The sequence below is a fragment of the Megalops cyprinoides genome, chromosome 8 (genome assembly GCF_013368585.1).
Source record: "Megalops cyprinoides isolate fMegCyp1 chromosome 8, fMegCyp1.pri, whole genome shotgun sequence".
Classification (NCBI taxonomy): domain Eukaryota; kingdom Metazoa; phylum Chordata; class Actinopteri; order Elopiformes; family Megalopidae; genus Megalops; species Megalops cyprinoides.
Window position 1 is genome coordinate 26,397,559 of NC_050590.1, and position 18,542 is coordinate 26,416,100.

The 18,542-nt window shown below is 43.1% G+C and overlaps 1 protein-coding gene across 1 annotated transcript in view; it reads right to left on the reverse strand.

Moving 5' to 3' along the window:
• LOC118782129 (neuron navigator 2-like) overlaps window positions 1–18,260 on the reverse strand; it is a 116,575-nt gene extending 98,315 nt beyond the window's left edge. Inside the window, exon 1 of the mRNA XM_036535394.1 lies at window positions 17,875–18,260. Within this exon, the coding sequence (XP_036391287.1) occupies window positions 17,875–18,120 (246 nt within the window). The 5' untranslated portion in view covers window positions 18,121–18,260. The remainder of the gene's footprint in view (window positions 1–17,874) is intronic.
• Window positions 18,261–18,542: the final 282 nt, after the last annotated feature.

Below are 18,542 nucleotides of genomic sequence, written 5' to 3' on the forward strand. Positions count from 1 at the left end.
GGAGAGAGAGAGAGAGAGAGAGAGAGAGAGAAAGAAAGAGAGACAGAGAGAGGGGAGAGAGATGTTGAGGGGGCACACACCTCCTTAACAGAACCCAGAGAGAACTGCTGCTTCTCAGCTTGATGGAGCCCTATTTATGATTCAGCCATATTTTTTTCTGTGACTAACTTTCCAAATCTTGACCCCAAAAACAGAAAACATGTTTGTGAATTTGTCACAGATTTGTCTCATGTTTTGTACATAGGTGATGAAATCCCCCTGGTGGCAGAAGTTTCTACCTTGCAGCCCATGGTACATTAAATTGTCTTGCAGAGGACTGGGTTAGTGGAGATTTACACTCTGGAGCCCCGTGGCTTCAGTCCAGAGAATATATACTTCAATTAAAAAAAATCCAATAACGCACATCACTGTGTTCAGGCAGCCCAATCAGGAAAAGTTTCAAAATTGATTCACAATAAAACTTAATAAGTCAAACAATGGTAAAAGAGCATATATTCTACATTGTCCTCTGAGTCCCATAAAACAAGGTTGCAGGATCAGCTAACTCTTTGCACCAGCAGCATCATGTGTTGAATTAATTTCTACAGGAGCTTTAACATCAAGACCTAATCTAATAATCTTGTGGCTGGCCACATGGAACCCAGATGTCATTCTTGTTTTGCCTTATGATCTGATGTTTTTGCAAATTCAGTTTACAGACAACCTGTTCTCACTTACTTTCAGTGCCTCCACCCACACCAGATTTATCTGTGGCTTTGTAACCACAGCAGCTCCGCCTCCATGACCGTCCAGACGGACACTTCTATAGAAGGCTGGACAATTTGTATATACCTTGTACTGACATGCCCAGTGGTCTCCTGACAAGTCAAGACATACTATCCAAGTCTGTAGGGTCAATAAAAAGTCATACACAAATCCAATCAAACCCAATAGCATGTCATTTTCACATTCAGTAAGATCATGTTCATCTCACATTTATTTTTACATCATATACCACTACATTTATGTTGCCAAAGGTTAAGATGAAAGAAAACCAGGCTTTTGGCAAGGAGGGGGTCATTTTTGCCCAGCAGACTTCTCACAGTTGAATCCATCTGTTTATGCTTAATTTGGAATATCTTCCCCTTTCTCCACGCCACACTGCCGAGTTTGGTGCAGATGGTCTCTAACTAAGCGATGGATGTGTCCCTCCAAGAACACCCTATCTTATGTCAAGGGTGACGGACGAGGTCAGGGTCAAGGTGTAATCAATTATCTTGCCACAGTTGTTGTGAAAATGACCCTGAACAATGGAATTGTGACAGTTTGAACTTCTATAGTACACCATGGTGGAGCAAACCCTGGGACACACACATTGGAGCCACACAAGTAGAGCTACAACCACTCATGCTTGTCAAGGGCTAAATGTAGCACTGTTTTATTAATCACACGCATCCTTTGACAAAGAAACAGCGCACAGACACTACAAATTAAACTGCGCTCAGCTAAGATGTCTCTCATCGGCTGACAGCCAGTTATGGCAGACATGTTGATGGGTGTACTCTCCAAGTTGTGAGATCCTCTAAATGAATGTCTAGGCATTGTACTTATGTAAAACTCATTGACCCCCGCCTTTTATCAAGATAAACTTCCAACTTTCTGAGAGGTGTTGACAGCTACGGAATTCAGACTGTAAATCCCACCACATATGATGAAATTACAGCTGCGTCCGCTGCAGTGGAGATGCAGGCAGTGCAGTGAAGTTGCACCCACAGATGAATGGAAATGCAGATGAAAATGAAAAATTGCACAGAGTAAAGAATTAGGCTGGAGCGAGAGACTACCTTACCCCAAGGAAGCTGTACTGTAATCATACATGAAACAGATTTACATTTCTTGTAGTGAACTTGAAACACTCCACCAAAGTCCTATCTATCATGGTTTAGCCATCCATTTGGGCTGTATGGAAATGACTGAGATTGCCATTCAGCTGATTTATTCAACACTCTGCAGACTGAGGCAGACTGAGAAGTCAACTTTGCTATTCATGCCGTTATCATACAGTTGCAGCTGAAGGCAGATACATCTCTAGAATGACCAAGGGAATCAAAGTTAAGTATCTCAAAGGCAGAGATTCTCCTGGAATGACCCACCAGGCTTGTACTCACTTGTGTTGACCTGAAAGTCAACCACATGCTGAGTTTTTCCCATAAATGTCAGAGCAAGGATAAATCAGAGACTGAAGATGCATAATTCTTGCAAACCCTCCCACCCAGGGGCACATTACAGGACAAGAGGTCAAGGTTCAGGCTGCACTTAGGATAAGAAGCAGACAGTATATTGAAAATCAATAAATTTTCTCATAATTACATGAAAACAGTTTGCACCGTTTCAAAATACTGGAAGCTGTTTGACCCCTCCAGCCCAAGCAAACATAAATTGCTGTTATCTCTTTTGTAATTGAAGATAACAGCATTGCAAATTTTGCAGTGCATTTTTTATTTTTCATTTAAAGATGCAAAAGCGCAAAAACGTATAAATTAACTTGCATATGCCATGAAAATCACTGCAAATCAATGGCCATTTGATCACTAAAACAACAGTGCAAGCAGTTTGTGGTTTTGGTAGTGTACAGTGAAGGCTTTTGAACAGTTTGAAAGCCATAGTCCGGCATGCTGTTATCATGTGATTCCCATTAACAAGTGCTCCCATTTAATCCGTTCACAATTACTCTTGATGAACAAGTTTAAAATCACAATCTTCCATGACCAGTGATTAGATTATTACCTCAATAAATGATCTGCATCTGCTGCCTGTCATGCACAGGAAACAGCTCCTGCAGACTAAAATAAAACATTTAAGTGAACAAAAATGGCAGCAAGTAAAAGGACACATTTCAGACATACAAATAAATACTGCCAGAGAGAATTCCTTTCATTAAAAAAAAAACCTCTGCAAATTAGAATGTACTCCAGATCATATTGGTTTGGTTTTTTAGGCCGCTCATGCATGCACCGTCTGTGTGGCCATGTTTTAAGTGGCTTTAGCAAGCTCACTGTCCGGCTCCTGATGAATGGCCTGAGGTTTTGTACAGCTGTGGATGAACGTGAATTCAAGGGACAGGCTAAATACTCTCAGATCACTGTTGCTTAGAGCCATGAACCAAAGTCACGGTCTCAGGTCAATCTCAAAAATCACAAATTTCATAACAAAAAACAAAGTGGTTCACTGCTGAGGATTCACAGAGGAAGTCACCACCTACATGTACATAAAAATGTGTTATGAGGACTGCAGGGGTCATTTTTTGCAGTTAGGCCAGGTTTCCATCAGGCCAGTAAGTCAGAGAAAGAGTGGCTTGAGACCCATCTCCTCATCTTGGGTTTACTGTTTTGATTTAACCTGGTCATGTAAAATCTGGAAAAAGAAACAAGCTGCTAGAACATTTCCTCAAAAGGCAGTGTATGGTCTAAGTAATGGAGTCTTAAGACACGCCAGTGGAAAATCCTGTTTCTTGGAAGAAAACAGAAAGGTTGTCTGACAGACTGAAACAGTCAGGGCAACCCCAAACATGTCCTCATTATTGACATACTGCGAGATGAAAACAAAGACACCTCGACACCTGCTGGCAAGAAAAAACAAAACAAAAAAACAAAAACAGAGCCCAGCTTCATGCCATCTGCTCCCGGTGCCAGTATGAAAAAAAGCACGCCAGCGATAAACTTATGAGGATGTGATCCAGTGATTTCTTTGGTCAGGCTGTCATGGCTCACAGTTATCCCAGGCTAATGAGAGAATACCCAGGCCGGGGGCTCCATGGAAGAGATTAAAGACAATTAGCACTCCTCATTTCTAACTGGAAGAGACAGCTGTCAGCCTGAGCCCAACAATATACCAGTAATTAGTTTACGCTGATCATCCCCTCTCTATAGCTCCCCAGTCCCTCAGTCCCTCCTTTCCTCCCTTTAGTCTTCCATCCCTCTTCACTAGCAAATACACTCCTTCCTCCCATCCCTGACAGACACCTGGTTGTCCTAGTTATTGTTTTTTCCCTTCATTCCCAGGAGAGCCCTGGCACAAAGTCTCTCACTACAACTGTCAGCCCCTGATTAATTTCTTTCCACAATGAGTGTCTGGGAGGAGGCATACAAGAAGTTACACTGAAGCATGAACAGGGACACTCACAATGATGCAGGGCAGCTAAGCAGTAGGCAAACCCTCTCTGTGCTGTAAACAGGGTTTACGATTAGGGTACTGTACCACTTTTATCCTCTAGTTTAGCCAGGGGGTACAGTCCTGGTCCCATACATTAGCACTCCAACTGATTCAATTACCAAGAGCCACTAAACCACCATTTTCAAAATTACCAATGAATGTGTTATACCCCTTGTTCAGTGTAGTACTTGAAGAGTGATGATGCAGCACCATTGTCCCTGTATTTTCTGCCCGAGCTGTGGGAAGTAACATCACACTGAACGCAAGACTCTGTATAAATCAGTATGAACCCCAAATATTCATCTGCATGCCTAGTTTGTGGCTGCCCAGAAAAAAGACTCCATATTACTTCTTTCCCTCCATGTTAACCATGACCAGCAGTGGTGCTCTTCTCTTCTATCTGTTTATCTCCTTAGGTTTTAGCAGAAGCCAGATGAAGCAATATGGTTACACAGCTTGTTGATATCACCTATGAATCAGCTTTAACTAGGCCTGGATCAGAACTGCTAGTGAGTTAATCAGACATGTGACAGTGTGATAAAAAATAAATCATGCAAGCCTACACCTGATGTGAGTGACCCAGCCAGGTTCCAGCTCTAAACTGGAAATGCAATGTCTGAATAAAGCAGGAGGATCCTCTGGACTGTGGCCATTCATGACTAGAAATGGGCTTGAGTTTAACAAAGTAGCCATCAAAAGGAATGAAAGCAGCCCTGCCATTCCATTTTCCGTGGTCACTGTCAATGATGTTAACTCCTATCTGACCAATTACACACACAAACACCTGACCCTTATCCTGAGTCTCCTGCTCCAGCTGCATGGCACTGATAATGTATAATTAAACCGCAGTCTTATCTACGGGCTAGAAATAACTAGTTCTTCCTCTCTGTACAGTAGGAGGTACAGATAAGCACAAAGCTTGAAATAATACTGTCAAACACTGAGTAAAATACAGCTCTGCCTTTAGGTCAGTATCCTAGCTAATTTAAAATCTAATTAAATTCTTCACTTCAGAGATGCTCAGGTAAGTTGAAAGAATGATTAAACTTTATGTATTCAACATGTCTTTCAAGAATGAGATTGCTTATCAAAATATCAGTGTACTGATGTTTACTGTCAAAACTGTGCAACACAAACCACGAATGAACCAAAACTAATCTGTTTTCCATTCAACCGGTGCTCTGAAAGGGGAAAAAAAAGTACATCTTCTCACACAAAAGAAAAAACGAATAAATCCTTAGTAAGCCTCTTTGTGCTTTCCAGCTTTCCATGCTGACATGAAAGCCATGTTAGCATCAGATACATCAAAAAAAGAAACAGTTTCCTTGCTAGAGGCAGACAGAGAAATGTTTATCACCAAAACAAGTCTATCTGCACTACAGTAGTAGTTATCATACAAGGTCAGCATCATACTGTATGAACCAGTAGTTTTCCATATAATGTGCAAAAAGAAACCATGATCACTTCATTAAGGATCTCTCAGCAGTAGTTACCAGTTTCATGGCGACATTGTTCTGTTCCCAACGCCAAAGCATCCCGCTCATCTTCCTGGGTTCTTATTCCTGGTCCACACCTGCCACTGCCTGTCCTGCCGGCCCAAATCATGATCCATGGGCTGCACACACTCCCCACACTCAGTGCCAGACCATTACTCTATCCAAAGCCCTGACTGCTGCTGTGCAGGGTGGCTTACTGTGTCTGTCCTCCCACCCCCCACCAAGGACTAGGAGAAATGCTCCAAAGAGAGAAAGCTAAGCCAACCAAGTGGTGCGTGGGACACAGTTGAAAAGTGAAAAGTGAAAGTCAGGATGAGGAAGCCGCCAACCCCGCTCCTCCTCCTCCCACCCAACTGCCCACAGCACCACTCACATTGGGTGTCTCCACTTCAATGGACCATCCGTCATGCGCCAGAAGAAAGCATTCCACTCAGCCCTCTCAGAAGTGTGTCCATGCCCCTCGCTGCTACGCCACGATGCAGTGAGTGGAGCAGTGGAGGAAACACCAAGAGAAACCACACTGGGCTGGCCCCTTCTACCAGCTGCACCCGTTTCTCTTCAGCTCACCCCATCTTAATGTTTCATTTTCCATCACCACAAACAGAGTATTTCAGATCTCAACATGACAGTCTCTAGTTAAGTGCAGCAGCCCACACTATGCAGCAGAGAATAACAGGATGTCCTCCATTTGCGTGCACTCCAACCCCCCCCCCCCCCCCCCCCCCCCCAAAAACCTCAAATTACAAGCTGAATTTCAGGCTACACCAGGCTGTGATGTGCCAATTTTGCTGTGTTCCCACACTGATTGATGCCAGGATGCTGGGAATCTGCATTCTTAAAATACACACTAGATTCCATCTTACTTCAGAGCATAACGCTAATGCACACACTATTCACAAATGGTCTTGTGCCATGAGGTGCACCTTATATTGGATCATGAAAGCCTGAAACTTATCAGCAAAAACAGGAAAGCAGAAGTTTACCAATACATGACACTTGAAACAGCATAACAGTTTTAAAGATGCTGATCTACCTGAATCTAAATTCACCAGATTAAACTGGATAGAATGCATTTTACAGGAATATGAAACTTTAATAAAGATATCCTTTATGAAGCAAGATACCCTTTATCACACCATATTTCATATTTATTATATCATAATTGATATAATAATAGCCTTGAAATGCTGCCATGGTGTTGATGACTGTATTCACAAAAGAAATGGGAAAATTAAGGTCTATATTGAGCAATAATATCAGACGTTTTTTAGCTGTGGTGAGTTCACCTCATTAATCTTGCAACATAGCTTTGAATTTTGAGTCCCCTTCCAATGGTGTGTATGCAGAAATCTGAGTAACCGTGGACAATATAAGCTAACCCTCCTTGGAGGGCTCTTTGTTTTCAGAGACACCCGCTGGCTGTGGGTTGGGGGAAGGGAGGGGGGCATATGGGCCTGCCGGGGGTATATCAGCATATAAAGGCCCTGATGACAGGTCTCTGGTGCTCCATGGAGGCCACGCTGTGCCCTGCCATTGCCCTCAGCACAAACATCAATTCAAAACTTTGTTACATTACCATCACTAGCAACAGCATACTAGTCTAGTTTGACTAATCAAAAGAGGAGACTAGTACAAGTGAGTGCTTAGGGTAATGTCCTATGGTTTTTTGGATAATGTATGAGATGGGACAGCACAGATAAAATGGTGGAGTAGTATAAGTCTAAATGCGACTGAAAGCATGTCACCTCACTGACATCATATTCATGGACATCTTTTCACTACAGACACCTGCGAGATTTGCCCATTAGTGTACAATCTGCTGAATCCAGGGTCTGAAGACATCTGTTGAGAATGGATTACTATATCACTGTTGTGGAACATTTTGTTGTCCTGGTCTTGGCAAAGCAGTGGCCATTGGTGACTGCACACATCTCTATTTAACTCCTGGGAAATTATCAGCCCAGATAGGAACTAGAGAGCTCAATAGCTATTTGAGAAAGTGAGGATCTGTAGCTCTCCAATTAAAAGCACTCACTAACTATTAAATGTTTCTCTACTTGTGGTAGTGAAGCAAGACTCATTGGAATTCAGTCAGGGTAGGTTCTCAGACATTAGTGTGACTTCAAATACTCCTGCTGCAGATGTAGCATGTTAAGTGCCAGTATGAAGCAAAGACAGAAGTTCACACATGCATTTCTTTACCCCACTGAAGCCTTGCAAAGCTGCACATTTAAGTTGGATGCGTCTCAAGAGCACAATGCAAATATTTGTGCCTGTTTTCCTTGTTTCTGTACATTTATATTTAGACTCTGACCTCAGATGAGCTCCTTTACTGAGGAAAACAAAGACTGATAAATGAACTGTATCAGTTAGAACTGCTCAATGAATAATTGAATGGTACAAAGCTCTGATGCCGAAGGGACAGCTGTAGGTAACTATGAAACAGCACATTCAAGCAAAAAAAAAAAAAAAGACTCATCTGATCAGAAAAGAGCTCAGAGATGACCTTCCTCCCGGTGCCCAGGTAATGTCTGTGGCCCTTGCCATTTCATTCAACATGCAAACTGACAGATGGACATTCTGCATAATGGTAGAAAATTGTTCTGATTTCTTTACATAAAATATCCCATACTGTCCTTGGAGGCAGTGGTCCTGTGACAATAATCCCTTTTTTGTGTGATATCATATAAGTGACATTAATGTGTAAGCAGGGAAAAAAATGGGGGCATAGTAGGGGCACTGCAAAAACTAAAAGAGGCCCCATGGCAAAAACTAATTCTGTCCACACTGGCTGTAGGAAATACAAGGAAACAGATGTCCCAAAAAATCCATTTGAGCTCAGCAGTGGTTGTCAGCACAATAGCTGCACACAGCAAGGCCAAGGGAAATCTTTGAGCCAACCCACTGTGTTTCTACTCCATACTGTGTGCGTACGCATATTATATATATATATATATAATGATTATGCTCGCGAAACAGCGCAGATTGTCTGTAGTTTGTGTGCTTGCGAAGGCTACAACGAGATTGTTTAATTATTATTTTATACATTAATATATATTTTGTTACATGCTTAACCCTATCACACGTAACTTATTTTATGCTGTGTGTTACGTTACATGGTTTATGTTTTCATAAGCGTTATTAAGCTTCTCATAGTTTTCAGTTAGCATTTGCTATTTTTTAACGTTAAATCGCTGTTTCCCCAAAGCTAAAATTAGCTAGAATTTTTCCAATCTAGTGTTTTAATCGCACCGGTTTTAGCATACGCGCTAAACGGCTAATCACACCAGTGTGACCATACACGCAAAAGGGTTTACTGAAAAATATATATACTATATACTATTTTATAATATATATATTTTATATATCTACTATAATATTTTTTTTATATAAACTATTTATTCATTGAATTTACGGAAAATGTGCTATATCGTGATATTCATCGTTATCGGGATATGAGATTTTGGTCGCACAGCCCTATATATACACACACATATACACACACATATACACACACACGGATATACACACAGTGGCAAACTAGCAGAAATTATGAAGTCGGATTTATAGGTTTGGCACTGTATTTTCATACTGCTCATGAAATATTAACAAACATAATTTGTGCTGTTAACATTACTCTTGTGTAGTCACACATGATCAAAATCTACAAGAAGGCAAAGGAAGCTTTCTTAGAAAGTCAGAGTTTTAAATGCAGATGACAATACAGAACTTCAAACAATGAACTGCTTTTTGAATTTCTGCCAACTGTTACACAGATCAATCTGTCAAGTTTTATTTACTTGGAAGAAGCATTTGGGAGAAAATGCACATTTTGCATTTTTTAATCAAATGATACTATAAGTAAAGTGGGTCATGTCTGGCTAATTCCACTGTGCAGGACAAATATCTAGTCACTTCCCACTGAGACAGCATTGAAGCATGTTGCATTTCCAAACCCTACTGTGGGTCTTTCCCATTCAGTAAATATTGGTCGTAAGATAATGAAGTAATGAGATAATTATCTTGCACGATCAGTAACTGCAGTGAATCTACAACACAACTGTGTAGCATCCATTTGTCCTCTGTTGAGCACCTGCAGTAGATGCACTGAAAGTTGCCATTGTGCCACAAAGAAAATCTCTTAACAAAACCACTCTTCACCATTGTTGTGGGGACAGAAATCAACTCCAGACTAGCAATTAATCTGTTCCTTCCGAATCTGCAAATTAATGCTAAATGTCAGGAGGCAAACTGCCTTCCTTTTCACACTCACCTGTTTGACTGTATGGAAATGGGATCCACTTGGCAAAATTAAATTCAATGGTGTGTGTGAAACAATGTGGGCGGTCAGCTAAAAGCAGGGCTGTGTTGGTATGGTAATCCAAGTGATCAGTGTGTTTGGCACCCAGTGCTGAAGTGCTGCACACTTGCTCTTGATGAGAGAGAAAAAACTTGCCAGTCTCCCAGGAGACCCAGTACATGAGGCTTGGCCTGCCAAACTGAACAACTCCATAAACACAGACACAGGGTGCATGGGACAGACTGTAGTGCATTCTCAACTGCACTGGCCTACAACCAGCACAATGTTGTGAGATCATGTGAGTGTGTGAGACCTAGGCAACAACCTGAGTCTCCAGGATGACGCTAAGTGGCCACACCAGCTCAGCAGTAATCACGCAGGCCTTAGGATTCCCAGGGAAAGATTTTTTTTATTTATTATTTATGGCAAAAAAAATGGTAGCCATCAACATTCCTCATAGAGGGAGTGCAGACACAAAAACCAAAATGAAATTCCAATAGAAGAACAAAAAAAAAAACAAGTTAATAATAACAAACAAAATTAACTCAAATTAACCAGCTGCACCCAGCTGCAGCATGCCGGCCTGCACAGACACCAGCTCACTCTCCTCCCGGCTGCTTACTGCTGCTCCACTTCAGCGTACCATCCCACTTCTGACACCTAGCTCTTTGGCGTCGCGGTCAAAGTCGCATAGTTGGTACCCCGTAGACCCGGGTTCAAGGCCGGGTGGGGTGACTGCTCTCGCCCTTCGCTACAAATGGTGTCAGCGGTGGGATGGCTGGCTGCGAGGCCATCGGAGGCGTGCCCGGTGTGTGAGTCGTATCAGGGATCCCCAGGTTCAGTTGACCCCGGTGTGTGATGGACCCCAGAGATGGGTGAAGCACGGTGTGAGAGACCCCAGAGATGGGTGAAGCACTGGTGAGTGGGGCACCCTGGGATGGGAGAAGTATGGCAAAAGAATGCGTGAGGGACGCCATGGTGCGTGAAGCGCATGGGTGCGCTTCCCGAAAGGGAGGGCAGTGTGATGGAGTGCCGTCACTACGGTTGAGTATGCGCTCTGACTGCCATACCAACGAGCCTGGCTCTTTGGCGTTGCGGTCAAAGTCGCATGATTGGTACCCTGTAGACCTGGGGTCAAGGCCGGGTGGGGTGACTGCTCTTGCCCTTCGCTACAGAGTGCCACACCTTAACCGCAAACTTCTGTAGAAGGACTTGTGAACGCAAAAACTGACAATGTGTACTGTGCACATTGTAACATTTACAATGTTAAAGGAAACTTTTTTTAACTGCACACCTGGGGTGCATGAAATTAATAAAATGTATTTTCTCTTTATAGTAATGTAATAATTCATTACATAATAATAATACTCCTCTTCACTCATACTAGTGAGTCACTGATAACACAGCATAGACCTACTCCTTCTATGATCACGCAACATCACTTTTCCATTACTAGTAATAACATACTTTCATTGCAAAAATGCAGTTTGTTTCTGTCCATTACAGCGTGACACATGCCACCAGAGATCAATCACCTACCAGCACTTGGCCAACTAGTGCATGTAAGAGGGGACATCATCCACATGTTTCAACCAGACATGGGTACATTGAATGGTTATGCAAGAGAACAAGGGCTTTTAAACAATGTCGATTTACTTACAGCACTCTCCAAATCATTCTGATATCTCTTAAGACAATCAATTAATTAGAGTCCATTACAGGGAATTTAATATTCTGAACCCTACAGTGCAAATGATCAATTCTGAGTCCATTATAATGAAATAAGCTTATGGATATTGCTTTTGTAAAATGTTGCTATCTCAGGTAAATACCTGTGCTAGCCCAATATTATCAAATATACCTACGCAGAAAGAAAATTTTCGATTAAATACTTCCTCAAATCGTTTGGTCATCAATACTGTGACCAGTCTCCACGCTCTTTCAACGCCAGAATTTGATAAGACTACCTTGATATTCCTGTAAAAAGAAAAACAAATAAAATGCAAATAATTCTTTACTTTTCTTCTGTCTTCCTGTATTCTGTGAAAAGACTTCTTGCCAAGACATTACCCTATATCCTGGCAAAAACTGCAACAGGAAAACATTAGCTGGTAATTCAGTAAGTCAATAATTTCTAACAATGACATGATCAACATTTCACCATTGCATTGAGCAGTACTCCATGATAAGATGTTTACTTAATGAAGCAAAATAAGGAATTGCATCTTTAAACAGAATAAGGCTCTTATCTTCAGAATTCTTATTAAGATAAGGCCAAATTAAATAGGCCAAGCTAACAGGGATAAACTGAAGAAAGAGGGACTGTGGAGAAGGTCAATGATGCAGCCTTATTCCAGGGAGTCTGCAGAGCAAAGCAGGCCCTGCATGGAGCCACTCCAGATAAAAGGGTGACACCACAAACCAGGCTAAAGAAATGAGAGCATTTTATCTTGCTCAGATACAGATTAGTTTTTTCCAGTGAGAAACATCTGGGGTGGCATTTTTGGGCTCTGAAAGAACTGTGTGTGCTTGTGTGTTTCTGCTTGTTTGTGTGTGTGTGTGTGTGTGAGAGAGGACTTACTGTTTTGACTATTTCAGTCAAACCATAACCAAACCTGGCTCCTCTCGGCCTTTGCTGAACCACAGATAAGAGTCTCTGCCAGATGCTTCTCGTGCCATAGTTTACCATGACTATCTCTTCTGTACCTTTTTTATCTCACAAAGGATGACTGAGCCATCAAATAATGTCACTTCCAAAGAAGTTGCAAAATTGGGAGACAGACAGACAGGGTGAACTCTTCAGAGATCAAGGCTTTGGTAGACACAACCCACACAAACGTCTCTACAAACAAGTTTGAGGAGTGCAGCATGTGCGTCTTTGTGCGAAACACAAACACACCTCCCACCAGGGAGCCACAGCCAAAGAACAAAGGCACAGGATTTCTTAATTAGTGAGACAGATTCTATACGAGCCAAAATACAATGCTGATATACAGTACCACATCACAGGCAAACTGGTGGCTAGACTGGTGCTGGTGTTTCTAAGCAAGCTTTCTAAATGAAGTCTCCCACACATTTCCTCTGGGAAGAGACAGTGTTTTGTTTCACAAGTGATCACATCATATCAAGAAAGACTGCAGTGCTGTGGCCTTGAAGGTGACAGCTTTGCGCTCTACCCCACCCTCACTTATGGGGGGGGGGGGAGCGCTATCCATGTGCCAAACACTAGGTGGCAGCAGACACTGGCTGTGCAAGCAGAACACTTCCCAAGTGTGTCAGTGGGACAGGGGTCGTCTGAGACGCTCTCAGCCCCTCCTCCTTCTGCTGCTACACTACATCAGGCAAGCATCAGATTCACACATTGCAGGCTGCTGTGTTACAACATGCAGTCCCTTTGTGTCCTAGGGGGATACTACAGACAACTGTCCAAATGAGTATATATATATATATATATATACATACACACACACACACACACACATATATATATATATATATATATATATGCACTGAATTTCATCCACTTCCATATTTATGAGCTCTGCCTATACTATACTAGTCCTGCTATTCTGCCCATGCTTACTAGTGCAATATTCATGTTCTTTGAAAAAAAATACACCCGCCTCTGGAAGAAAATTAATTCCACCTGACATCTTACACATTGAGTTCCCTGAGACCTATTCATACTGCTGGGCCTTCAGAGGAGCATTTTAGTTGAAGTGTATTACCCTGTGTTTGAACCCTCGTGTCCTGGAATCAGGGCCCTCACCACAACAGCTCCCCTGGCACTGCTTCTCAAAGAATGATGCATTCAACACAACACTACGCAGAACGGAATTTGTGGCATTATGCTTATTTACGTAACATGTCCAGAACAGTTCTCTGGCAATGAGGACAGATTCAAGGTCATCCCGGGCGGAGCCATTTGGCTGTGTGACACGAACAAAATAAGCTGAAATGTACATTTGCAGGAAGGCCATGCCTTAAGGAAAGGGAGTGTTGAGCCCTTGGCTGAAGCCACAGGCAGGCAAACCTCACCATTGCCTGCACCTTATCCAACATAATCCCACTGCTTCTATATTCACCACTGGCAGGTGTGCTGTGTTGTGCCCAAGAAGGGAATCTCTCTGCTTGAATTTACTGAATAATAATGTAGAATCTTGTGCACACTGTGCTGGGGGATATCGGTAATGGTTTTAGTGTGCAGCTATTACAAAACAGTGAGATTGTGACAATGGATACACATGGGAAACATCTGGGAATACAGACTCCAGATTACCAGACGCTACCCATATTGTAGGCTTTATATGTGTATCCTGAAATTGGGCCTGGTTTACAAGCCAAGCCTTCAGTAGTACAGGCTACCTGGCAACTTAAACCATGGCAAAATTCTGAGCGACAACAAAGCCTCCAGTAGGTGGCACTACTCAATCTGGTACACACTGCAGTGAAATGTGTCCCAACATGAGTAATATGTTCTGAATGTTACTGTAGCATTTCAAATTGCCTTCAACCAGCCAATTTTGTAGATTCTCAAATGCCTGTCAATCCATGAAGACCGTGTCATTGTTTATTTTTTCCCAGTGCTGTAGGTAAAAAAGGTACGATACAGACAGGTAGCAAAGGCCATTCACCAGCTAGAAACAAAATTCCAGACTGAATTTGTACATCAATAAAGCCTGACAATCAGTCTCCCCCTCATCTGTTCATACACCAGCGCACAGATAAGCAGAGCGGAGGAGGTGACAGGCAATTTCCTGCACATCCAGCTTCTACCCTCCATCGACTCCCTGTGATACCCCACATTTAGTCAGCCGGACAATGTACTAAATAGTTGTACCGGCAGACAGCTCTGCTCCACACTGCTGACAGGCGTCATCAGAACTGGTCACAGATGGCTGCCTGTGACAGGCAGCCATCCCATACAACACCTGGATTTCCTAGAAGCTTCTGCAGAATATCCAGGAGGGGATATTCTTACCATTCAAAGCCAGGGAGCTCCAGGACTGGCTGAGAGCTCCAGTAAACCCTGACTTTAAGGGTCACCCATCAAAGTCATTTTTGGGAAAAAATGTTTGGGATCTGAGATATCTGTGTTGACATCTGACCTTGTGATAAATGTGTAAGTTGAGACAGGTCCCAAAATTGAATGATGCACATCATAATGGATAAAGCACACTAAGGCACAGGATATGCCACTGGAAGGAAAAGACTCTGTTCTTCCTGCATCGCAGGTATTGCACTGCTTGGTGCTGAGATGAGCACAGAATCCTTCCAAGCTTACACAGACAAACCATATTTAACAAAATGGGAAGATGACTGCAAAACACTACGGTGTGTCAGAGGTTTAACACTATTTATGACACACTATGACTACGTATGCTGTGAAATTCAGAGACATTAGCTCTTGTAAAAGTCACTCAGCATCCCAGCTTCAGAATACAGACTGTGGTGCTTAGGCGTCACCAAGTCAATTAATCAGTTTAACATAACACACACAGCAGTGCACTGCCTCTGGCAAACCACAGCATAGACTTATGTCTATAGATCTCGACCTGAGAACTTCTAGGCCTCCAGATTACAGATACATCACATCTTCTACTCATAACAAATTCATTTATTTTAATCTATATGTGCCAGACACTGGACAGGAAAGCTACGCTTTCATGGAAAACTGCATCAACAGCAAGCTGAACATCAATTTCCCTCCCTGTTCCGCCCTGTTTCCCGGTTTCCCAGGAGGGAAGCACATGGGGGATGGTGGTCACAGACAATCACTTTCTGTAATTAGGTTCTGGTGACAGGGACTCTGGGAGTGTCACAGTGGGCAAACAAGATTTACCATACTAATGTAAGACCAACACACAATCAACGCAATCATTAAACCATCAGGCCTTCACTGTCAGTTTCTCTGCGTTCATTACCCATATCCAATATTGATTTGTGGTTTGTGTGCATTTTATGGTATTTCATCTTAATTTGTTATATCAGATGCCAGGTACCTAAGTGTGTAACATGTGACTTATAATATGTCACATGGGCTGCAATATACTTTCATAATATTGTATATATTTAACAACAGAACCGTTGCATGACTCACACCTGAAGCACTCTGCAGATTAATAAACCCAATAAACTGCCCAGAGGGCATCTCAACAACCTCAAAATGTGCAGGCCCTCTGTAAAACAGAAGGCCAGACCATTCATGCATAAAGCTGTCCTAATGCACTGGTGGAGCGCCGTGCTGCTTTAAGCAGTTCTGCTCCTCCTCATGCATGGACTGCTGCGGGGCTGGTGAGTGGAATCAATCCGCCACCAGGAACAGGGGCTGGTGAAGGTCAGCTAAGAACTGTGGCTCTGTCTGAGTCGCAGTGCCACCTCAGACCAGATCACTGCACTGTATACGCACTGCACACTACATCATACACGAAATGTGTTGCTCTGGGGTCCAACAGCAGTGTCAAAGCAGTGACTGAGCCCACAGTTCAAGTTCAGTGGTCTAGGGCCCTTAATCTCTTTACTACACTGCTACCCCAAAGAGAATCAACAGTAGAGTACATAAATCATATAGCAATGCAGCAGCAGACATTAAAACAACACCTGCTGTGTAACCCGTTTGAGTGCAGGTGTGAGGCAGCTGAGCTACCCCATAATGTCTATTAATATTCACACTTTACCCCACATTCTACGCCCCAGGAGACACTACAGTACTAAGGGGTTACAGTACTTATTTCAGGGCTAAATTTACATCCAGCGGGGACGAGTCAGCTTGTCTTGAGAGCAAGTATTTCTGAAGCCGTTATCTTTAAATAGATGCACTGCCTCCTTGGCAACAGCCACATGTGCACACAAACACTCAGAAAAACACTGGAGAAATTAGTATCTATGTCAGGAAAAGTTTGCTGTAATGTTGCAAGTCCGCTGCCAGCAAACACATTCAATACTCCAGTTAGGGGATAACGGTGTGGGCTCTCAGACCCCCTGCACAGAAACATTAAAACCACACATCTTTAGGGGGTTAAGCACTAATATGCACACAGCTGTGATGAATTCTATTTACAGTTAAAGAGAGATGCCACTTCACTGTGAAATTATTTTTTGGAAAAAAAGCCTTAGATGTGTCACTGGGAATAAAGCCCAGCTCTGTTCTCTAATCAATGCCTGTCCAAATCGATGCACTGAAAGGCGAAGGATTAAGCCTCAGGAGTCGACTTTTTCTCACCATCAGCAGATAGAACTGAGGCATAACAAGGTCACAATAAAATGTACTTAATCATACTTAATAAATGACAATTTGCTTAATTAGCTGCTTGAGTGCATAATGACTGGAAACATTGATTCTGTTTCTTTAAACTGACTTGTCTTTTCAGTTTCGCCACACAGCCTTTGGTACCACAGGCTGCTAGCACGTTGCGTGTCTCCCTTGCACAGCCTTACATGGTATTCAGGCGATCCATTCACAGCGCTGGCATTTCTGCAGGGCTGCTGTTTAATCTCACTTTCACAAAACAATTCCTACAAACAAAGCGGAGCATCATGCCTGCCTGCCTATCGGTGCAGAGCACCCAACAAGCAAAAGGTGTCAAATGAAACATGACTGCTGCCCCCCTCAGATCTCAAACATCAATATCTATCATTCATTCCACCAGAATAAATGTTCCCATTTATCCTTATTCAGCTAGAAACTTATTCTCATCTTCAACCCCTGATCAGAGGAAAAAAAACATCTATTTAATCTTTCAATAGAGTGAAAGCCCTAATAACATGTATAATAATAAGTGTATCTGGTGCAGAGATCTTACTGAGATCTCAGCAGGCAGGTTAGGGCTTCAGAGCGTGAATACTGAAGCACTCACACCCACACAGAGGAAACCAATGTGCTCTGACCTGTGTGTCTGCTCCGCTCTCTGTCTCTGCACTCTTTTTTGGGGGTGTCCCATCGCCGTCGTTCTCCTTCCCATGGGGGGACTTGAGGGGGATCTGGCTGGAGTAGGTAAGCTTGCTGCTTCCCAGCTTCAGTGTGCAGGGTGGTTGGACAAGGGTCCTGGCTGGGACCTGAGGGATGGGAAGGGCGCTGTGCACGGGTTTCGGCAGTCCCGACTTCATCTTGGAGGCCACCAGAATGGCCGGCATCTTCGTCCCCGTCTTTACAAGGACTTTTTACTGGCCGGGAGTGGAAACACAGAACCCGGGAACAGAGAGAGGCAGATTTGACAGCGAGGACACACACACACACACACACAGAGACGCACTGACACACGCTCAGCAGCTGGAGTGAGTCAGCGTGTGATCACACACACACGCACACATACAGCGTGAGGGGCTCCGTCAGGAACACACACACAGTCAAAGTGGAGCGCCTGCCTCCGATAAGAAAAACCACAGCTCTCCTACAGGCTATCTTGACAGGCAGCCAAACCGTGTACTCTTCTTAAGTCGGGTTTTTAAGGAGGCTCCGTCGGATTCCTGGGGCAGGATCTGAGCGTCTCACTCCACCTGTTCCCTTCTCCAGAGGCAATGCTCCCTAATCTTTCCTGAAAGCAGCATGTACCTTC